This window comes from Diabrotica undecimpunctata, chromosome 6 (genome assembly GCF_040954645.1).
Source record: "Diabrotica undecimpunctata isolate CICGRU chromosome 6, icDiaUnde3, whole genome shotgun sequence".
NCBI lineage: Eukaryota > Metazoa > Arthropoda > Insecta > Coleoptera > Chrysomelidae > Diabrotica > Diabrotica undecimpunctata.
The window spans coordinates 16923039-16947700 of NC_092808.1; the positions used below are offsets into that span (position 1 = coordinate 16923039).

The 24662-nt window shown below is 34.8% G+C and overlaps 2 protein-coding genes across 3 annotated transcripts in view; one reads left to right on the forward strand and one right to left on the reverse strand.

The window, feature by feature from the left end:
- The window catches only part of LOC140443200 (probable multidrug resistance-associated protein lethal(2)03659), a 103692-nt gene extending 80218 nt beyond the window's left edge, over window positions 1–23474 (reverse strand). For both annotated transcript variants that reach the window (XM_072534318.1, XM_072534317.1), the window contains exon 1: window positions 23221–23474. The gene's annotated coding sequence lies outside the window, so the exon portion shown is untranslated. The remainder of the gene's footprint in view (window positions 1–23220) is intronic.
- On the forward strand, window positions 17926–21640 carry LOC140444239 (uncharacterized). The gene is made up of 3 exons (XM_072535985.1): window positions 17926–18114; window positions 18468–18596; window positions 20573–21640. The coding sequence occupies exons 1-3, from the start codon at window positions 17926–17928 to the stop codon at window positions 21638–21640; spliced, it is 1386 nt and encodes a 461-aa protein (XP_072392086.1).
- Window positions 23475–24662: the final 1188 nt, after the last annotated feature.

Consider the following 24662-nt stretch of genomic DNA (forward strand, 5'->3'; position numbering starts at 1 on the left):
CATAGTAAACATCAGTGGATGTAGCTTTTCCAGTGACTTCAAATTTTACCACAACCCAGCTGCCAATGGTAAAATTGAGTGCAACTTTGTCTGATGGAAAGAAATCAGGAACATCTTCATCTTCGGAACTTGAGTCAAATCTGCTTCCATCAGAGATGTCTTTAAGCTCGAGCTCGTCTTCATCTTCAGAAGAAGAAGAAGATACAACTAGTGCTCTTTTGACTGCCTCTTTTTTCCTCGGGACTGGCTTACATATTTTAATTTTCTGCTCCTTGATTTTCTGCAACTCCGGTGAGTCTGTGACAATCATACATCTTCCCGGTCTCCTTCCCCTTCCACCAGTCTTACGCGGTGGAACCTTCGGAAATGGGCGAATTTGTTCAGGGGTCATTCCAGTAGTGGAACATGGCGCACTGCTTGTTGATGGTATGGCTTCATCAACTTCCATAAGTTCTGTCTCTTCAATATCAGTTTGTTTTGGTTCATATGGCCTGTTGGTCACCTCAGCTGGTAAGAACTCATGGTCTCCGAACACGTTTGCATTAAATGGCCATATACCTGCTACTTTGAAACCTGACGAAATGTTATTTGGGGTAAACGCCAATGGGAATGCTTTTCCTATCAGCTCTGACATGTCGTAAATAGATATAGGCTTTCCCGGATGGTTCAGCATCCATTCTTTGCTAGCATTATTGAAATAATTTTTAAATGGCCCAAACACAGACCTATCCAACGGCTGAAGTTTGTGACTGGTATGCGGAGGAAAGGTTAAAATTACTATTCCATTATCCCTAGCTATGTGTATAGCAGCCAATGAGAGGTGGCTTTCGTGGTTGTCGAGGATAAGCAACACTTTATTTTCAGGAGATGGCTTCACAACTGAAATGAAATGTTGAAGATATTCAACGAACAATTCAGCATTGGACCAACCACTAGAAGTTGCCATACCAATAGTTCCAGGTGGTGCGTTGTTAATCATGTGCTCTTTGAAGTGAACACGTGGAAAAATTATACCTGGTGGAATAAATGTTCCGGCAGCGCTAACGCAGGCTATCATAGTAACATTAATACCCCTCTCGCCAGAAGTAGCTGCTCCAATTTGCTTAGCTTTTATATCGCCAAGCACACGAACTGGCTTGTGAACAGTAGGGCAGCCGGTCTCATCGAGATTCCACACATTTTGAGGTGTTAACTTTAATCTCGAATAAATTTCTCCCAATTTATCAAAAAATATTAAAACGTTTGGCTTGTTGAAACAGGCCATTCGACCTAAGCTTGTGGCTTCAGGCTTCCGAAGAGATATTTTGTTATTATAAGAAGTTCTAAAACATCGGTACCATTGTCTACCAGCAGTTTTATTATTATCCCATGATTCAGGGTAGTTCACATTGTTGAGTTTGGCGTACTGATATGCTAGTTTTCGCATTTCTTCAACAGTGACGCCATAGTTCCACTGTGCAGCTTTGATAATGTAAGTGAGCAGTTCGTTTTCTTGTTCAGTACTGAAGACTTTGCGTGTTGAATTATTCGCTTCATACTTGAAAGTCGCTTTCATAGACACTTTATGTTTTTGAATATGCCTACCAAGAGTACTTTTTGAAACACCATACAGATTAGCTATTTCTCTCAAAGGTCGACTATGCGCCAGTATCTCATTGGCAGCTGCTTCTAATGCTTCTGCATCTGGTTTCACCCTTTTTTTTCCTGTAGCACTTCTTCCCATCTGCAACAATAAGATTAACATTAACACGGTGAAGAAAAATATCTGGTTGTACCTTGGGACAAGTCCCTACGTACAACCATAACAACGTCCCAAGGTACAACCAAGCACATGTTTTACTAAATCTAACCTCATCAATTTAAAGTAAAGTTTTTTCTCATAAAATATAGTTTACAGTGAGCATTAAATATATAAAGACGAAATACGCCGAAAAAATTCAACCAATAGTTCTTACCGTGCTTTTCCTATTATTTTATAAGGATGGATAAAATTTACTTCATGGACACCAAAACGTTTTACACTTGTCGTCACATCAAATGGCTGCTGACGGAAACGCGAATGTTTGATGTAAGTGGAGACAGTGTTGCCATCATATTACAAATTTCTCAGATTTCTCGCTACAACGGTTACATTTTTATAATGATTGTCCCAAGGTAAAACCGTCCCAAGGTACACCCCTTTCCCCTATATAATATATATATATATATATATATATATATATATATATATATATATATATATAATATTAAATATATATACAAAAGCAACATTTTTATAGTCGAGAGAGGAAGAAGAGAGAGAAAATATATCTTCTGTCTCTCTCTTACTCATAATCTAACATATGTAATGATTTCACAGACTCACTCCCATACAAATTTCCAACGTGGAGCGCGCGTATAGAAGTATAACTTCAAAAAAAGAATGTTTTCTTGAAGAAACCTGCACAATTTCCTCACAATCCTCGTGAAATATAACCATAGTTTAGGCAAACAGTTTCTATTACAACAAAGTTGTTACACAAAAAAATTGAAGCATTATACCATGGCCTCCAATATTAAACAGTTTTCTCATTTTTCCGAAAGTTAAGAAACTTGGACATTCGTATACTTAGATGAGACATGGATATTTGCAAAGGGTGGAATTAAAAGAATTTGGCAAGACGACAGCATAAAATCAATAAAACACACAGATAGCGAAGGTAAAAGACACGTCATTCTTCATGCAGGAGGGAAAGAAGGCTTTATAGAAAACGCAGATTTGATTTTTTCTTCAAAATCAAAATCTGATGATTACCATGAAAACATGAATCCAGATATGTTTGTTAAATGGCTTGAGTAGAAACTGTTACCTAGTCTGAGTGAACCATCAGTCATAGTTTTAGATAATGCACCTTACCATTCGGAGATTTTAGAGAAACAACCAAAACAGTAGTGGAAAGTACCGAGTATAAAAAACTCATCATCATCATCATCATTGGCTTTTACAACTCTTCGTGAGTTTTTGCCGCGTTTACTATTGCCTTCCATTGATTCCGATCCTGTGCTATTATTTCCCATGGCCTTACTTCCATCTTCTCCAGGTCTTCCCTGACTGCGTCTTTCCACCTTTTTCTAGGCCTTCCTGTCGATCTTCTACCATCTGGTCTTTCCCAAAACACATTGCTAATCAGTCTGTCGTCATCACTCCGTACCACGTGGCCTGCCCATCTTAATCTATTGGCTTTTATGTATCTTACGATGTTTCCTTTCCCGAAGAGAGTCTCTATTTCATTGTTGTATCTGCTCCTCCATTCATTTGTCACGCTGTCCCAGCAAGGACCATATATAATTTGCAGGATTTTGCGTTCCCATACTAATAGCTTATTGATTTCTTTCTTTCTCAATGTCCATGTTTCACTTCCATATGTCACTGCTGGTCGTATTATGGTTTTGTACATTTGGATTTTGGCACGCATTGAGAGAAGCTTTGACCTCATTAGATGTTGAATGGCAAAGAATGATTTATTCCCCGCCAGTATTCGTATTTCAACCTCCCGTTCTCCTGTGTTTTCACTGGTAATTGTTGCTCCTAGGTATTTGAATTCTTTGACCACCTCAAAATTACGATCGTTTATGGTAATGTTTTGTCTTATTCGCTGTCGTTCCTTTTTTGATACGACCATGTATTTAGTTTTTTCTTCGTTTATTTTCAGGCCTAAGCTTAGTGTTGCTTCTTCAAAGTTCGATACTATATCCTTAACTTACTGTATAAAAAACTATAAGTATAAAAAACTGGTTAGTTAAAAATAATATCAATTTTCCGGAATACGCCTTCAAATCAGAGTTACTGGAAATTTTGAAACGTAATGAAAAACCAACAGGTTATATGGTTGGCCAAATTGTATCAAGTTATGGAAATCAAGAACTACTATTACCGCCGTATCACTGCCAGTTTAATCCCATCGAACACATCTGGGGTATAATATATGTAAACCGTATTATGATAATCACGTTGGATGCAGTGGATACAGTGACGATACAGTTGGGGAAATATGGCAAAAAGCTCTTAAAACTGCAACTCCGGAAATATGGGTAAAAACTGTAAATAAATGAAGAAAAGTAATAGAAGAGTGGTGGGTTCGGAAAAACAAATTTAGTGAAATTAAGTGATTATAGATTTACATAACGATAGCGGTAGTGAATTTAGTGCGGCGGGCGAACTTTCGACACCAAATTGTCTTTGTACCTGGGGTAATCGGAAGGTCAAATTTCAAATTTTATTATAAAAAATTTCGACACCGCGGCGTAAAGCAGGTAGGTAGGTAATTAGCGGCGATGGACATTTGCACCCAAGCAGGACAAGCGGGTTTTCCCAATATTTATTGTCACGGCGGGGGCGTGGCACTTGTGTACTTGTGACTAAATTATTTCAGTTGTAATTTATTTCTTGTTTGACGTTGACTTGTGCACGTATACGGATATTTAAAAAATAAGTTTGATAAAAAGTTCCCGTGGTCGAGATTTATTAGTGGTGGAGCATCATTCGTTCTCGAAACAGAAAGTGTTAAAAAGCGGCGAGATATTTTGGCGCTGCATCCAAAGAAACACTAAGTGTTCCGCAAAAGTGTTTCCAGTAATCCATAGAATTAAATCTCTACGTGGTATCCAAGAGGCATGGAAAGATCAATTCTCGGCGTGACAAAAAAAGACAAAATAAGGAATCAAGACTTAAGAAAAAGAACAGGTATCAGTGATGTCGTCGAACGTATAGCCAAGCTGAAATGGAATTGGGCAGGTCACATAGCGAGACTGAAAGACACAAGATGGACCAGAAAACGAATTGACTGGCGCCAACGAGAAGACAAACGCAGCAGAGGACGACCACCAACACGCTGGATGGACGACATTAGACGAATATCCAAGAAATGGTAACAAGAAGCACAGAACCCTAAAGAGTGGCGAAAAATGGGAGAGACCTATGTCCAGCAGTGGACAGAAGAGGTTACATGATGATGATGATCCAAGAGGCGTCAAGAGACCAAGAAGACGTCCCAATTTAAGATGGGACTATGACATAAGAAAATAATCCGGTACAACACGGCAGAGAAGAGCGACTTTTAGACAATCGTGGGCGGAGCTTAAGAATGACTATGTAAGGGAGGCTGCACCCTAATCGATAGAATATGCTGAGAATGATGATGATGATGAAATAAACTTGAGAAAATCGAACATCTTTTATTTAATTGTCCAATTTATGTATCAATTAAACCTGAAAGTCGAGACTGTTTATCCAGCTTAAATAATTTTGTTCTTTCTCTTGATAATCCAACACCTGATGCCGCTAAAGCAATTTTTAATTTTATCTCGAGTGTGCTTATAAACTCGGGGCGTTTATAATCAATGAATGATAAGGTACTTTATTCTGTTTTGTAAATCTTGTTATTATATAGTTTTGTTCTTTATTTTTTTTTTTTGGATTTTCAATATTTGTACGTTTGGTGTTTAATTTGTATTACTCTTACTATATAACTATGTTATTAAAAGCAATACTATTGCTTACTTAACGACAAATTATTGTCATCACATCAAAAGTGTTGTGTGTCTAGTTAGTTTAATAAAACAGTTTCGAGATCTTTGCAGATAGTTATTTTTATCAATATTATTATTGTTAGTAAATATTATTAACATTAAAGCTATGACTAAGTATATTACTTCAACTAATATACTATAAAAATTCTTTCTATAGTTAATTAATTGGTGCCGATATGAAAGTAGACGCAATTATAGTTGTATATTGTGTACCACACAACACAATACGTACCGTTGATAATATTCCTCATTATCAATAATAAAATGCACCAATATTATAAAGAATTACGCAAGTTAGTATTAGCATATCCAAGGTGTTAGTTCTCTCTGTAGTAAATTATATGGTAAAAATTGTAACAAATAATTTGGTATATTTTTATTATACAGTAAAAAATTAAAGAGCTTTATTTCGAGATTAAGGTGGTTTAAAATTGACTTCCTATATTTTCATAAGTATCTACTAATGTTTGATCGTAACTGTTAACAAAAATTCTATCAAGAAGTTAAAGAAACTGTGAAAATTTTTAGAAGTTTAAATAGGCATTTTCACTTAAATTAATGAAACCATTTCATTAATCTAAGCTTTTTCCATTAACATAATAACTAATAGTAGGTATCATCCCACCAGAGGCGGGCATGTTTTCGACGCTGAAGTACCTGAGGGTCTTAAAAGTACCCTTGTTTTGGACGCTGCCGGAAGGATTATCGCAGGTACCAGATATTAGATATAATTAGGGTTTAATGATGGTCACTAATGAAATTTACTTAGTTACTAGTTATTAGTTTGTCAGAGAATAGTGAAAAGTGAACATATAAATTTCAACGTTTCAACATTTCAACGTAAGTAATCGTGGTAAAATTTTGCTCAAAGTGAACAGTTTTACTTTTTCTCAAAATAAAGTACTAAAATCGGGAGAAACGTATTGGAGGTGCGTAAAACGGTCGTGTAAAGCGAAGATATTCACGAAAGGGCCAGAAAAGTTAGTGATCCGAAGTAATCTAGAACATAATCACGAGTATGATATCAAGACGCTTAATAGACAGATTGTGCGTAGCAGTGCCAAAAGGAAGGCTAAGGATAATTTGACAAAGGCCGTCCAAAATCATACATAGTGCGTTGAAAGAAAATGTAGATTGCTTGAGCCACATGTCTGTTAAAGACGTTAATTTAATACGAAATCAAATATACAGTGAACGGCGAATGGCTCAACCGAAACTGCCCAAAAGTAAAGAAGAAACTATTGCTGCGGTAAATATTATGAATATCAAAACACTTAAAGACGAGAATTTTATATTTGCGGTTGAACTAAGTTCTAACATTATCATCTTCTCGTGTAACACTAACATGCGTTTTCTGTGCGGCAGTGAAACGATTTATATGGACGGTACATTTAGTTACTGGGCTCAATATTTCAAGCAATTTTTTACCATACATGTATTTATCAATGGACATTATATACCATTGTGTTATTGTTTACTTCCCGACAAATCGGAACAAACCTATATAAAACTATTTAATGTTTTGAAACGCAAATGTGAAGTAATTGGTCTAAAATTCAATCCAAAAATCATTTTCTCCGATTTTGAAATTGCTATCCACAATGCTGCGCGTTTTGAATTTTGAAATTGAAAAGTTTTCCGACTACTTATTGGACAACTACATTGGCGACCACGCAACATTTCCGTCGGAGATGTGGGCTGCGATGAGTGAGAGTTTACAATTAACAACTAATGCTTGTGAATCGTTCCACTCGCGTTTTAATGATAATTTTTACCATGCTCATCCAAATATTTTAAATTTTATTGATGTTTTAAAAAATTTTCAAACTGAAACTTACATTAAAATTAATAGTGTCTGTAATAGTGAAAGTAATAGACTTAAAAAAAGAAAGAAAGAAATAGGATACATGAGTATCAAACTAACTGTATCGATCGATTCCATTTCGTAAAATGTATGTCGTATTTATTTCAAAGTGACAAATAAACCTTATCAAGCTTAATCTCTAGAATTTTATTACCTGACATTCCATTTACATTTCAATTACACCCAGCGTCCAAATGATGTATGCAGAAACAGGTAATTTTATTTTTCAGTGTCGAATTTTAAATTTAGCGTCCAAATCAGGCACGCCCCCCACCAGGAGTACTATACTATAATAGTATTTTAATTCGTTAGTGCAAAGACGGCGGAACTGGTTTGTTACTAATTGATTTTTAAGCACTTCCCTTTTATTTTTAGATTTGATTTGACACACTTTGTAAAAAGGTACCACCTTATGATTCACGAAGAATTTATTGGACGTAAACATGTTGAAGGTTTGCCCAGTAATTTTTTTGTTTTTTGTAGGTAGATGAATTTATAAGTAATAAATTCTTAGACTGCATTATTTTTTAATTTTTACTAATTGTCATTTTTAGTTTTAATTTGTGAAGTATGAATAAGAATAAGTGATAGAGTTCAGATATATACAAATGCATTAGTATATTAAGACACTCATGATTAGTCTCTAACAAAAGACTTTCTAAGTGTGCTTCTGATAATTTTTTAAACGCCATTGCGACACATTGCGGTTGTATTATTTTCAGTGTTAAGGAGCGCTTCCAGGTATACAAATTCGTTCACTACTTCGATGACGTCGTTTTCTTTAACAAGTGGTCGTAGGATTTGTGGTTGCGTGCTTATTTTCGTATACTTCGTTTGGTTGGTGTTTATTATTAAACCTATTTTTGTAGCTGATTATTTTAATGCTACATACGTTTCTCGTACAGCGTTTTCCATTCTCCCAACAATATTGATATCATCAGCATAGGCCAGGATTTGCACTGATTTATTATATATTGAACCAGTGGTTACGATTTGTGATATACGTATTACTTTTTCCAGAGCCAGATTAAACAGTATACAGGAGAGAGGGTCTCCCTGGCGCTGTCCGTTATTTGTTTTAAAAGGTAAAATTGATTTGGTATTCCTAGCTCTTTGATTGCTTTGAACATTTCTCTTCTATTCACAGAGTCGTAGGCTGCTTTGTAGTTTATAAATATGTGATGAGTATCAATGCCATATTCCAGTGTTTCTTCCAAAATTTGTTTCAGGGTTGCAACATGATGAATTGTCGATTTACCACCTCTATTTTTGTATTACAGAATAAAAAAACAATTACTTAGTTCAGAAAAACAAAACCTATATTTTTTTATTCTTTAAGATTTTCAGAAAAAACACATTTTTTCAAAATATAAAAAAATTTCTTTTACTTTAAAACCAAATGTTTTATATAAACAGTACATAAATAAATTTTAAAGCGGTAACGAATAATTTTATTTGGGGTGCTAATTAGGGGATAATATTCACGATGTTTTTACCAAAAAATAAGGGACCACCTTTATTTTGAGCGTTACTCACTTAGTTTTGATACTATAAGAAATCCCATTCTCCCATAAGAAATACATTGCCCATCTTGCCTGCACTGCATTCTAACTGTGGCTTCGACTATAAAAACTTAAAAAAACAAAACAAAAATAAAGCTTTTTGTAAACACATTCAAAAAATTTTGATATTTTTTCCCCGAAAAGTGCTTCATTTTTTAGTTATTTCTTCTTCTTCCTACTTTATAAATAGGCAAAATGCCTGTTTTACTTCGGTTTTTAGCCTCAATTGACGTTGTCTGACCATCTTCTCCTCGGTCGTCCCAATAATCTTCTTCCATTTGGCGATTTGTCTCTTGCTATTCGTACTATTCTGTTTTCTGTCATTCTTTCGATGTGTTGATTCCATTCCACTTTTCTTCTTTTGGTCCACGCGTTTATTTCCTCTATACCACATCTCGCTCGCATTTCCTCACTTCTTACTCTGTCTCTTAGAGTTTGTTTTGTTATTTTTCGTAAGACTTTCATTTCTGTTGTTTCCAGTAGTCTTTGTGTTTTCGCCGTATCTACTCTTGTTTCCGCTGTGTACGTCATTATCGGTCTTATTGTTGATTTATATATCCTGGTTTTCGTTTCCGTTGTGAGGTATTTGTTTCTCCAGATTGTGTTGTTGAGACATCCTGCTGCTCTGTTTGCCATGTTCACTTGTTTTTGTACTTCTTCTTCCACTTTTCCGTAGCTTGACAGTTTTATTCCCAAGTATTCAGTTTCCATCACTTGTTCTATTATTTTGTTATTTACGACTAGTTTACATCTTCTCGGTTCCGCTGATATTACTATCGCTTTAGTTTTCTCTGTTGAGATCTCCATGTTGTATATGAGCGCCGTATCTTCGAATTCTTTAATTAATCTTTGTAGGTCATCTTCATTTTCGGCTGTTATTATGGCGTCGTCGGCGTAGCATATTATCCTTATTTCCTTTTCTTCCATTCTATATCCGCTTCTTTTTTTAACTTTTTTTACGATTTCATCCATTATCAGATTAAATATTAATGGGCTCAGCGAATCTCCTTGTCTAATGCCAGTTGCATATTTGATAGGTTGTGATAGTTTTCCTTTAAATCTTACCATAGCTATGTTATCTTTATATATATTCTCAATGGTTTTTACTAAATCCAGTGATATTCCCTTTTCATATAATAAATGTATCACGTCCCGAATTCTCACTCTATCAAACGCTTTCTTCAAATCTATCAGACACATATATGCTGGTTTGTTGTATTCCAGCGACTTTTCTTTTATTTGTCTTATTACAAAAACTGCATCCGTGTTATTTCACGTTGAAATATTCGATTTGGAATTTCTCAAATAAGAACCTATTTTTCATGAGCTTGTACTGGGTCCACAGACCTCATAAGTACATTTTTTTTTTTTGGTTTTTTATATTTTTCGATAAATACGTACTTTTTAAGTTATTCGTGAAAAACCGTCTGAAAACGTGGTTTTTATTTTGGAAAATGAACATTTTTACGCAATTAACTCGAAAAGTATTGGCTTAACTTCACTACTAAAAGTAGTGAAAAAACTCTATAGAATGAAAGTTAGTTATAATTAGTCAATTTATTTATTTCCGGACCTATTTTGAACGTATGTTTTTCACTCCTGGCAACCCTAGGCTTAAGTCCAAAAAAAAAGTAGAGGGTAAGAGGAAGCCAAATCCAAATTTTCAAGCAACTCCTTCGTGACGAGAAAAATTACACTAGAAAGCGGTCATTTACTGGAGAAATTGTTACACAAATGGTGTAAAAACCTATATGTGCGTATGAGATAGTATTAAAGGAAACAACGCCAAATTCCAATATAGAGATTATTCGAAAATTCCAACCACAAATTTACCGTATTATTTTACCATTCACACCATTTATCAATGTTCCGAAGTAATATCTAACAAAAAGTCATGATTTGATCGATTGAAGCACAATTGCATGCAGTGCGTTAATATTGTGTATATAGTTTGTAATAATTTGTACAATTAACACTAGTTTTTTGTTTTTTTTTATTCAAAGAAATCTATAATTAAATTAAATTAAATTTATAAGTTGTTTATAGTTTATTACCCCATGAAACGAAGCCGAAAAATCACTTGAAAAATCGAAAAATTATTGGGCGCTATTTTTTAACTGGAATATCTGGGGGGAAATCAATAGAGAAGGCGCATCATCTCTATTGAAACTTTTACTGCGTGCTAACATTTAAACAAAAAAAAACTCTCCGTTTATTCACTTCACCTAAGGAGATACAAAGTTAGTAACAACCGGAAATGAGACAATATACTTTTTGAGCATGCAGAGAAGGCTTTCTATAGGAAACCAAATTTCACTGTAGAAAATGTAAATAAATCCTACCCAAGCCAAGAAGAAATTCATAAGTTTTGGGGAACCAACTTTCGACGCCAGCTACTCATAACAACAATGCTGGATAGATTAAAGACACAACGAACAACTGTCAACCCTACAGGAATATTCCTTATGAATCTTTCACCACTGAAGAAGTCTCGAACATTATCAAAGGGTGAAAGTGATATATACAAAATATCTCGTAGTACAGTCATATCTTAATAGTAAAAATTTATTTAAGGCATTAAACACGTACGCCTGTTCCGCAATGAGCTACTCATTTGGTATTATAAACTGGTCAAAAACGGATATCGAGAGTCTTCAGCGGAAAGTAAGAACACTTCTAACAAAGGCGCAAAAACACCATCCACGCAGTGCAGTATAGATAACAACATTACTGCGATATCAAAGGGGAAGAGGACTTATGGACATAGGTGAGCTACTGGATAAACAGGTTGTTAATTTCAGAACTTATTTTCAGGTGCAGGCGGAGACATCTACTCTTCATCGCGCGATTTGTGCAGTAGATGACACAACACCGATCAAACTGAGGGAACAAGAAATGCGCATAAAACCATCTTATTAAGAACGAAAAAATGCGCATCTGGATGGGTAAACCTCTGCACGGGCGACATCCGAATGAAGTCAGTCAAGACTATGTCCACAATATAGCGTCGAATTATTGGTTGACATCAGGAAAGATGTTCCCTGAAACAGAAGGTTTATTACTTGTCATTCAGGATCAGGTTATATCAACCAAAAATTACCTGAAATATATCGTCAAAGACCCTCAGGTCCAAAACGACAAATGTCGATATGGATGTCAAGCCCAAGAAACCATCCAACATCTTACCGGGGGTTGCCAGGCATTTGCTGCAACTGACTATAAGGAACGGCATGACTCAGTAGGGAAGATCCTCCATCAAGAGATATCTTTTAAACTGGGACTTCTACAAACAAACCATCTCCCATATTATCAATACGTTCCTGAGAGTATGCTTGAGAATGACAACTACAAGCTATACTGGAATTATGCTAGTTAATAAACTAACGAGACAAACAACACTAATCGATGTGGCGATACCTAACAACAATAATCTGCGTGTTAAGTACAACGAAAAGATCGCTAAGTACAGAGATCTGGAAATACAAATAAGGAGACAATGGAGAATGGAAAGTACCCAGACGATACCTATTATTCTTTCTACTACTGGAGTCATTTAGAAGAACCTCCTAGAAAACATAAAAAATCTGGGTCTAAATGAACATCTATATAAGAGCATGCAGAAAGCTGTGCTAATTTCGTCGTCCAGATGCGTGCGAAAATTTTTGGGTGATACACCGACGTACCAAATCACCTAGAACTCGATAACATGGAAAGAGTCCCACCAGAGCTCAATCCTTTTGATATCGTAGGTATCTGGGATGAGTGAATTTTCCCCTTAGAGGGAGTGTGAGCCATATGGCTAAATCTGGATAATAATAATAAAATAAAGTTTAATTTTAAGAACTCTTCAACCTTTTTTACAGTAAACATCATGATAATCAATATGTTGTGAAACTTACAGCTACTTTCAAAGTTTTTTACATTGTAGCCAACACGTGTTTTTTATGATAAATTAATTTGGCTTCAGATTTTCATGGTTTAAAATTTTTAGAAAAAAAAATATATAATTTTCTAAAACCTAACACCCCAGAATTTTCTTAAAAGTACACCCGTCAGTCTTAAACCAAATTCAAATAAGAACAGGCTATGGTTAATAGGGTCAGCTATTGTTATATTCCCCCAATACCAGTAGCACAGGTAAAAGTCTTATCAAAGAATATAGACGCATATGCTTGTATATTCTTTGGTCTTATATTCATGACATTTTTGGCGGCAGACTCTATTAAAATACATATTCTGCGCGGCATAAGTTAGGGATGTTGCCAATATAATGGTAATGGTACTTCATTCTGCATCAATTTTTTGTAGGTAAACAATTAAAAATTGAGTTTTTAAAAAGTATGAAAATTTAGGACCTTATAAAGAGAATTAGACAAAAAAAAACATTCTAAGTATTGATAAAGCACCTGTAAACCCATTTGAAAATAACGTTTGTTCTCTTAAATGGGATAAAAATGGCAGACTGTTCAACGTACTCGTTGCGGCTAGTGCGTTTTTCATTGACGTTGTGTGTTTACAAAGTTTTTGTGTACAGAATTGTTTATGTACGTTATATAAACCGAAATATATTTATTATCTTGTATTTTTGGAGATGGCTAGTAGTAGCAAAGAGGGTAAGATCAAGATTAATAATTTAAGCTTTAATTTTATGGTTATGTTCCCGTTTTTTTTTTCTAGATGCCTATGAATCCGAGTTAGATCCTTATGAAACGGAAGAAGATGAAGAGTGTCGACCAGAAGACGATGATGCAATACATTCCGCAGAAGAATCTGTACAGTCAGAGTCAAGCAGTGCTAGTAAATCTACACATGTCATGCTAAGTAAAACACGAAAACGAAAAAGGAATATCAGAGCCTGGAAAAGAAATGAAAAAAAGAAGTTAAGAACCGAAGGCAAGCAGTATGTACAAGAACGTCATCTATCAAAGTAAGCAATTAATAAGGCATTTTGATCATACATGCAGATTTAAGTGTACCGAAATTATTTCTGAGGTACACAGATAAGCTCTATTTGTTAAATTTTATAAGCTTTCTAGTTACGACTTGCAAACAGCAATTTTATCGTCTTGCATAAAAAAGGAAGAAGTTGCTAGGAGGAATGAAGGATCTACAAAACATCGAAATTTTTCTGCGAAAATCATGCTAATAAATAAGTGAGTGTGTAAAGCATTTTTCCTCCAAACGTTTGATATTATTAATAGACGGTTTACTACAGTATGTAAAAAAACTAATAGATTTGGTATAACAGAGCCTGATAAAAGAGGAAAAATGAAAGTGTTAACAAAATTGACAAAAATACTCGAGAGACTGTAATTCAGCATATAAATATGTTCCCGAGATACAAAAGCCGCTACTCTCGTAAAGATAACTTAAATACCCGATATCTTTCCCCAGATCTTAGCTTTACAACGATGTACTTATATAAATAATATTGTAACGAACATAATAAGCCAGTCGTTCAAATGAGTTACTATTGTAATGTGAATTAAAGAGTGAATTTTATTTGTGATTTCACAAGCTCCTCAGCGACACCTGCTCAAAGTGCGACAGCTTGCAGAATTTTGTAAAGAATTCTAGAAACGAAATTAGTATTCAAAATGCTACAGTGTCTTTAGAACTGTGTCAAAGAAAGGCGCAAAAGGCATGTACTATGAAAGAATTGAATATTAAAAGCAAAAAAACTTCGAAGAATACAGTGGTAATATGTTTCGATCTACAGCAAACGCTGCCACGCCATTACTTACTACATCAAAGGTGTTCTATCTAAGGCAATTATGGACGTACAATTTTTGCGTCCATAATTTGCTTACTGGAGCGGGCCACATCTACACATGGGATGAAACTGTGTCTGTCTGTCAAGGGTTCACAGGAGCTATGGTCGTGTATTGTGCATTTTTTTAAATCCCTACCATTCGCTATTACTAAAATATTAGCTACAACGATTCGTGTGGGGGCCAAAATAAAAATAAAAATATTTTCAAATTATTTATGCATTTAGTGAAAGCCATCCACATTAAAGAACTACATCACAAATACCTTGAGACAGGTCACACTTATATGGAATGTGACAGGAATTTTGCCTTGATCGAAAAAGCCAAAAAAGTCTTTATTCCCGACAACTGGAGAAAAGTAATCGCAAAAGTTCTTGCAAAAAATTTATAATTCACAACATCACAAAGTAAATGTAGAAGATACAGAAGGAAGACCTCTTAAATTTAGAGATATCGCACACTTTAAATACGCAAAAGACTGACTCATTTTTGTTTGAATTTAAGCCAATTTATTTGAATTCATTTAGTTTGAATTTAATTTAAGTTTAATTTATATAATGATATCTATACATTCCTAAAATGTTTATATGGGTGCAACTTATCTGAAGGGCCTTCGCTTTCTATTAATGAAACTTTTACTCAATTTCACCTAAGGTCAGTGCTAATTAAGCTTGAAAAATGGAAAAATCTGCAAACTCTTATGGCTTATATACATCCAGTGTACCATGCATTCTAAACGAATATGAAACAAGAGGGTGCAACGACAAGAGATAAAAATAAAAAAAAGGTTCACACATCAGAAGAAGCAATAGAGCCGGGACCGAGTGCAGTTGATCCAGTTACAGAAGAAAATGAAAACGAAGACGATGTGAGTAGTTCTGACTACGAATAATTTTTTCCCATTCCCATTTTCAGTGCAGACGCCCTTAGTGATCGAAATGCTTCGATCAGAGATTCTGTGGACCTAATAAGCTTATAAAAGATATAAATATATATATATATATATATATATATATATATATATATATATATATATATATATATATATATATATATATATATATAAATATATAAAAGAGATATCGCACACTTTAAATATGCAAAAGACTTTGACTCATTTTTGTTTGAATTTAGGCCAGTTTTGAATGATATCTATGCATTCCTAAAATGTTTATGTGGGTCCAACTTATCTGGACGACCATCTGCTTCTATTAACTTTCGGCTGATAACATTATGTGTTTCGCACCGACTGATTAAAATTTTCGCGGTTAAGCGCTGCTAATTTTTATTTCAATCTGCACCTCACCTCACAGTACCTTTCGAACGTGCCTGTAATCTACTATCTACTATCTACTATACTACTATCTATTCAGTTGTAGTTTAGCAAGTGGACAGCGCGTATCGTTTAATAAGAATTTTGAATATTATACACGATTCGGTCCCACAAACCGAGGTTATAGTTGCCGTTACATTTTGAGGTAAAGGCGCGTTTTCACGGGTCGATCTAGGTTGAACGATTTGGGCCCTGATTCTATTTCATTTCGATGTTGAAATTTAAAAGCGACTACGCCATGACAGTCGCAATCGCTAGCGATTCTCATTCATTTCGATTGTAGTTAAAACTGGGGATATTTACTTTATCATTTTGACACTGCTGAAAATTTGGGTTGGCCCTGTTGTTTATTGGCTGCACTACGCTTGTTGAATGTTTGTTTTGTTTACGTTACGTGAACGTCTTTTTTTTCTTGTTTGAGTTGTTAAATCATAAATATTGGCCATTCTCAATTATATTTTGAATTGAAAGAAAAGATGGCAAGAAAAAAAAAGGCGATGTGGGAGATCCTTAAGTTATAACCACTAAGATTTGACTTAGTGGTTATATTCTAATATATTTTTAAATTTACTGCAGCTTAGTAATACTAACCCTAAACATTTTGGGTATCCTAGAGGCATAAACACCTTCTTCCAAATATGGTTCTAATACCCTTATTAAATAATTTGCAGCTTGTTTATTAAGCCGGAATTGCTGCCTAAATTGAGCATCACTTAGTGAAAAAGAATTTTGAGTATCCCGTAACATTCTTCTTATCCTCCGTTATGAACGTCAGATATCTAACCTCTCTAATTCCTCCAAAACTAGCAAATGTCCGTAAAACACAGCCATATTGATACTTTTTGCCTCAGTTTTCCTTGCAAGGATCAAAACACCGCCTACTTAAACTGAACCTAAGTTCACTTCTCCCAGTCCAGTCAGTCATGTCAGATTAATTTCAACCACTTTCTTGTGGTTGAAATTAATTTCGATAAGTCGAAAACTAGTGACGTCGTTTGGTTAGTTCAGCTGAAATCCACAAGGTTCGCAAAGTCGCATTTCGACGTCGCCATATTAATTTCGACATGTTTTGAGTCGAAATCTCAATTAGAATCGGACCCTTGGATCGTTCGACCATAATTCGATCTGTGTGGAAAGCAAAAAGGTTTACACGATAGGCGATAAATGTTGAATTAATTGTGGTACAAAATGGCATCACTTGAAATGATTAATGTAGGTGTGCAATTTGTATGTTGTTGTAATATTTTTTATTTTATTTTTCAAGTCATTTTCAGACATATTCGGTTTATTCATATGTTGTAGAATTGCTTGCAATGCTGCTCGCCTCGCTTGTAGATTGCTATAAAGCTCAGTTTGTGGATTCCATAATACATCATAGTTTTATTAAGCATAAAAAAAATTACCATGTCTGCATCTGACCATTTTTCACTCATTTTTTCCCAAAATTACAGCTTGTCGCACTAAAAACAACAACTGTATACACGCTAGAAGTACTCTACTCGGCTTTCTGCATGTTGTGTTTTCGTTCGACGAGATGTTTACACGTTCGATTCCAGTCATTCGACATCGATTCGGCGACAATCGCCCATCAAAAGTAGACAGTCTTTCTACTTCCGTCGAATCGACTCACTCCGCCGAACGGCCAAGTCGATTTGTGGTTTACATATTCAATTTGCTTTCGATTTAATTATCGACCTAAATCGTTCAACCCAGATCGATCCGTGAAAACGCGCCTTAAGACTAATTTGTTTGATTTTTTGTTTGCGGTACTGATTTATATTATATTTTAGGGCATAGGTTTATAATGAATTACGAGAGGGAACAAGAATGGCTGTTGCGGCTTCTTGGGAAATTTTAAATGATTCAGAGGCAGAACCAGATGATGATGATGTGAGTTTGATAGACGACCATATTATAGAAACTATTGAGGATATAGACTCGGAAGAGGAGTTTGAAAATCAACAAAACTTACCTATTCTTGAAGAAACCCCTTGTACCTCAAGAATACCTTGCCTTGTCGGTAAAGATGGAACTACCAGGTGGCGAAAATATCTAAATAAATATCTAAAACTAAGGGAGATATAAGGCATAAAAATAAAGCTTCAGAAATATGGGAATGCTCCTTTTCTCCAAACATATTGGAAAAAATTGTTACTTACACCAACAAATTTATAAAAATGCAAGCCTATGACGTTTCACAAAATCGTTATTTTAGACCGACTGATTTATTAGAAATAAAAGCAGTATTGGGACTTTTATATATTTCTGGTGCTAGTAAAAATAACAGGAGAAACGCTGAAGATTTATTTAGGACAGACAGAATGGCTATGGACATATTCAGACTTACTATGTCCCGGATATAATTTCAGTTTTTGTTGAAACATATTCATTTTGACGATAAAGCTACCAGGCAAGAAAGAGTACAAGTCGACAAATTAGCTCCAATTACAATATGTCAGCATTCACCACGATTGGCGAAAAACTCGAAGCATTTCGAGGTAAATGTCCTTTCAAAATTTATATGCCTAAAAAACCGAATCGCTACGGAATAAAAATATATGCCTTAGTGGACGCTAAAATGTTTTACACTGCAAATTTGGAAGTGTACATAGGGAAACAGCCTGCCGGACCATTGCAACGGGATACTTCGAATTTAGCATTGGTGCCTCGTCTTTGTTCACCTATCTTGAGATCAAATAGAAATGTCACGCTTGACAACTTTTTTACCAGCTTACCTCTGACGGAGATACTAAGGCAACACCGTCTTACTACAGTTGGGACATTACGTCAAAATAAACGTGAGATACCTCCTCAAATGTTACTAGCAAGACCAGAAAAATCCATTATGTTTGCTTTTAGAGATAAGTGTACGCTCGTTTCGTATTCTTCAAAACGAAAAAGAAATATCCTGTTAGTATCGACTATGCATTACGATGATGATGTTGACGAGGAGACTGGCAAACCGGAAATAATCGGACTACAACAAAACAAAAAGCGGTGTCGACGTTGTTGACAAAATGTGCGAAGCCTACAATTGCGCTCGTGCAACTCGTCGTTGGCCAATGGTCATTTTTTATAGTGCCATGAACGTTGCTGGAATAAATAGTTACATCATTTACACCTTGAATACCCAAACAAAAATCGATAGAAGAAAATTCTTAGAAAATTTAGGATTTCACCACATATTCGTCGACGAACACAACAGCAAAATATTCCCAGGATAATCCGTTTACGTCTTTCTGAAATATGTGGTATAGAAACTGAGAATATTGCTCCCCAGAATCAAACTCATGGACGATGTACGTACTGCAGCACTACAAAAAGTCGAAGAACAAGATATTCGTGTGCAAACCGTAAAAAACATTTGTGTCTAGAACATCTGACGGGATTATGTAGGCATTGTTTTGAAAATTATGGTGCCCAAAATTTGGAATAGTTTCAGTAATCTGTGTAAATTTTGAGAGTAAAATTTTATTTTCCCTGTTTATTAACATACAAGTAACTGATTTATGTTTTAGTGGAACCAGAATTTATTTTTTTTTGTTATAATTATTTTAATTTTATTAAAAGCCTGTTCATAAAAATGACACTTTTTTTAATACCCCCTTAAAATTATTAAAATAACAAAAAAATTATAAATTTCATATATTTGTATAGAGAATAATATACACAAATATATTATTACAAATATTTATCACCTACAGCTAAATTTCTATTTTTTTTTTAACTTTAGTAAAAGTCAGTTTGTTAGACCGATGTTATCAAAAATTTTAAAATTTTTCACGTTATCTGCGGAAGGTTAATAAAACTTTTACTTAACTTCACATAATATAAATGTTCAGTGCCAAGTAAGCTTGAAAAATGGAAAAATCTGCAAACTCTTATGGCTTATGTACTTCAGTACTTTACTTTTTGTATTTATTTATTTTTCCTTACTTAAACCATATGAAAAAATGTTGTGGTGCAAAAACGCTAGGGGAACGACGGGTAATAGCGAACAGCGGGTGATTGCGAACATCACAGAATACATGCGTACGTCATCTGTATCATTCCGTTTCCGTTGTAAACTTCATTTCGTGCTTCCTACTGGTCTGCACGTGGTGGCATAGATACACAGTTGCCCCGTATTTGTGGAATTTTTTACAGCGATTTATTTGTTTTTGGTGCTTGCACTACAATTTTAGCAATTCAGAAAATAAGGTATGTACCTAAACACTTGATGGTTTCATTTAAATTGTTAGAGTTAGTTAACTTACTATTATTTAACCTATAAAATTGTCCTATTACGGAGAAGTTAAATGCATTTATATTATGATTGTTTCGTTTCTTCAAATTCATTTCCAAATCGGGTAATCACGAACAGATGTTCGCGATTACCCGCCAAGTGTTCGCGTTTACTCTTTTAATAATTTGGCTTAGATTCTTTACATTTTTGCTTTTCTTTTGCTTATTTAACAATTTGTATCTTTTTCAGATGCCTGTTAAACGGAAACGAAGTACCAACAAATTTTCATGGACTGATGATCAAATGAAAGCTGCTCTAAAGGCAATTGAAGAAAGACGTTATGGCCTAAGGGAAGCTGCACGCCAATTTAATATACCTGTTACAACATTACAAAACAGAGTCTCTAGAGGCTTTTACAAAGGCAGGCTGGGTGCAAACACTCTCTTTTCAAATGAACAGGAAGAAGAAATGAGTCGTCATTTACTAACGTTATCTAAAATATTTTATGGATTAACCCCAATTCAGTTGCGAAAAGAGGCCTTCGCCTATGCAGAGAAATTAAACTTAAAACATAGTTTCAACAGAGAAAAACAAGAAGCAGGTAAAGACTGGTTATATGGATTCATGTCAAGGCATCCTGAGTTAAGTTTCCGCAAACCTGAAGCAACAAGTCTTAATCGCATTCAAGGTTTCAATAAGGCTCAAGTCTCAAGGTTTTATGACAATTTGGGTAAGCTGTACGATGAATACAAGTTTCCACCTACTCGAATATTTAATGTCGATGAGACTGGCATTACAAACGTAAATAGGCCTAATCGGATCATTGGACCTAGAGGCCAAAAACAAGTTGGAGCCGTTACAAGTGGAGAAAGAGGCAAGAACGTGACGGTATGCTATTGTATGAGTGCCAGCGGATTTTTTACACCTCCACTATTCATTTATCCAAGACTGAGAAGAAATCCTGCTTTAGAAAAGAATGGGCCTCCAGGTTCTTTGTACTCCTGTTCAAAAAGCGGTTGGATGAACGAAGAAGTGTTCCTATTTTGGATTCAACATTTTGCGAAAACCAATAAACCTACAAGAGATGATCCCATTTTACTGGTGCTGGACAATCACTCCAGTGATTGCTCTATTGCAATTTATAATTTTTGCAAAGAAAATGGTATCATTATGCTGTCAATACCTCCACATACCTCGCATCGTCTGCAACCACTAGACGTTAGCTTTTTCTCATCATTGAAGCGAGCATATGACGTTGAATGTGATTCGTTTTTAAAATCTCAACCCTCAATGAGAAAATTGAAATGTGCCATATAAGCACTTTATTCTCAAAGGCGTATACTAGAGTTGCAAGCATAGACAAAGCTGCAAACGGTTTTGAGAAGACCGGAATTTTTCCATTCAACCGAAATACATTTAATGAAGAAGACTTTTACAGTTCAAACGATAATCAAACTCAACAAAATAATAGCCAAGAAGGTCGTTCACAAACTATTCAAAAAGATTTACTGGAACCCCAACCAGGCTTTTCCAAAGAAAACCAGATATGTGAAAATACCGAAACTGTTTCATTCAGCGATATCTTGCCTTTACCGCAAGAAAAACAAAAGATATCTGTTCCGAAGAGGGGTAAAAGAAAAAAACAAAGATCCGAAATATTAACCTCAACGCCTTTGAAATTAGAACTCGAACAAAAGGAGCTTAGAAGGAAACAAAAAATGGAAAAAGAAATTGAAAAACAAAAATTTTTTAAAAAGAAAAATAAAACTGCAAAGAGAAAAGTACTACAATCTTCAAGCGAAGAGGAAGATTCGACATCATATAAAGATGATGAATCTGATGACAATGACGATATTAATACCGACGATTGTAATGAAGGAGAATCTTGTTTAATTTGTGGTGAGTTCGGGAAAAGCGAACTTTGGTTCCGTTGCATTATATGTGGTGGATGGGTCCATAAATTATGCAGCGGCTCGGACACACCGGACAACTATAAATGTGATTTTTGTTAATAGGTAATACTGTTCGCCATTACCCTTTTCTTGTTTATTATTACCCGACATTTCGGGTAATAGCGAACATTTCGTGAAAATTTTTAATTGAATTTTTTTATTATTAAAATTTTTATTTTTGATTATCCAATAACAAAAATTAATAGCTGTATTACTGTTAGCCTCTCTGTAGTGGTTTCCGAGTTTTTAACATTTTTATATTTCAAATAAACAATTATTTTCCTTAAGTGTTCGTAATTACCCGTCGTTCCCCTATAAGTGCATCAAATTCAATTTTTTAACTGAACTAAACCCTTTATCAAATATAAGATTATTTTATTAATAAAAACATATTTTCGGTTCAGAATTTTTAAACTTTCTTTATTAAACTAACGGGTTTTATCGCATTTTAAAAATGCAAATTACTTTGAAAACTATTTTCTCAAAACTAACTTAGACGTACTTATACCCTTTCTGCTCCAACTCCTTCAGTTGTATAATAATTGTTGTATTATTGTTTATTTAATGGCGTACTGCATTTCGATTGCGAAGAGATTATAGCATATTTAACAGGATTATAATATAGTATAATATAATATGTATGTAAATGTATATTAATTTAAACTAAGACTAAAAGAAATAAAGAAACTTAATATATGTATGGTAATATCAAATCTGTTAAAATTCGGTGTTCTAATTCTAACAGCTAAAATATAAAAACTAGCAGCTTTGAGATTAACTTATTTTTGATACAGATTAATACCTATTCCTCAAAGCTGAATAAAAATAAAAAGATTTTGTCAAATTTGCCTAAATACCTACATAAAAAGTATAAATATTTTATAAAACAAAAAAAGTTTTTTATTACAATTATTGTTTTATTAATATTGATTAAAATGTACTTACTACAAATAATTACAGCAAATCTCCACACCGCTGTTGGGTTCTAAATATGTCGCAACTATTTCAAAAAGGGAAAACTCTGTAAAAATCGGGAAGTAGTTGCTCGCACTCACGTCATTCCCGACTTTCGACCACTGCCGCGCGACCCCAAATCAACTACTCACACTGTCACACTCACCTCACAACACCACGTGCCGCTAAGTGTGAATCGCGTTTCGTGGTATCGTCCAAAGCCGCGGACAGCGAGGACCCGCGGAGAAATTCCCCATTCGTTTTTTAGATCCTGATCGATCAAAACACTATCGTAATAGCAGGCGCAAATCTCCAAGGTTGTTATAGTTGGCACAGGAAACCATGACCTTGTCATTGAGAGACGCGTCATGGGCGGCGGAAAAGTCCTTAGAATTCCGAAAAATGCACCGCAATTGAGGTTTCCCGGTAGCATCGATAATTTTTTCTATTGAAGCTAACTTGTATGTACACATATAGTATGAAATATTTTTGCTATAATTTATTGTGCGTAGAAAAAAGGTATTATGAAATTATACTATATTTGGAAATGCATAATAGTACAGGTTTTATAGCAGAGAAGATTACTTTGTCATAGTTTTGTACAAGAATTTATAAAAATAATATGTAAGCTCTGACAAACCTCAAATAATATAATATGTACAACATAAAATGCAAACAAGCAAGTCTTAAGGTAATGTTTCTCGCAAAACACCCCTTTATCTGAGCCCAGTTTAGATCAATGGGGTTAAATTGCAATGCTAAGGTGGTTTACAATAATTGCAACACCCAACACCGTTGTTCCACGTTCTTTTACTACTTCATACTACACATAAAAATTCAATCAGAATAGATTTCGTTCATAACCAAAATCTAATTAAGAATTATGTGTTTCAAAATTATAAAAAAAAACGTGTGAAAGAACTATCAAATTGTTTAATGCAAACGACAGACTATAAATACAATGGTTATTCTTTTTCTGCAAGTGCCTATCTCCTAGCGATGTTGGCGACTACATTGGCCCATCTTATTCTATTCACACCAGCTCGAAATAGACCAGTTCACGTTAGACCAATCCCTAAGATTGGGCAACCAGGATATAGGTGCCTCTGCGATCAGGGCCTCTCTTGTACCAATAATTTCTTTGTCTATTCTTAGCCGCTGAAGAAAGGTTATGTTAGTTATGTGGTGTATATATTAACATACGTCGGTAGCACCACATTTAAAATGCCTCTAACGGTTTAATGACTTCTTCTGTCAGATCTAATCATCTTTTAGAGCCCCTGCGCACAATCTGACAGCAATTTGGCATAAAAAAATCATTGGTTTGACGATGAATGCAAGAATGCAACAAAAGAAAAAAATGAAGCCTACAGAAAGATGCTTACCCGATGAACTAGAACAACTGTAGAAAATTACCAAACAAAGAGAAGAGA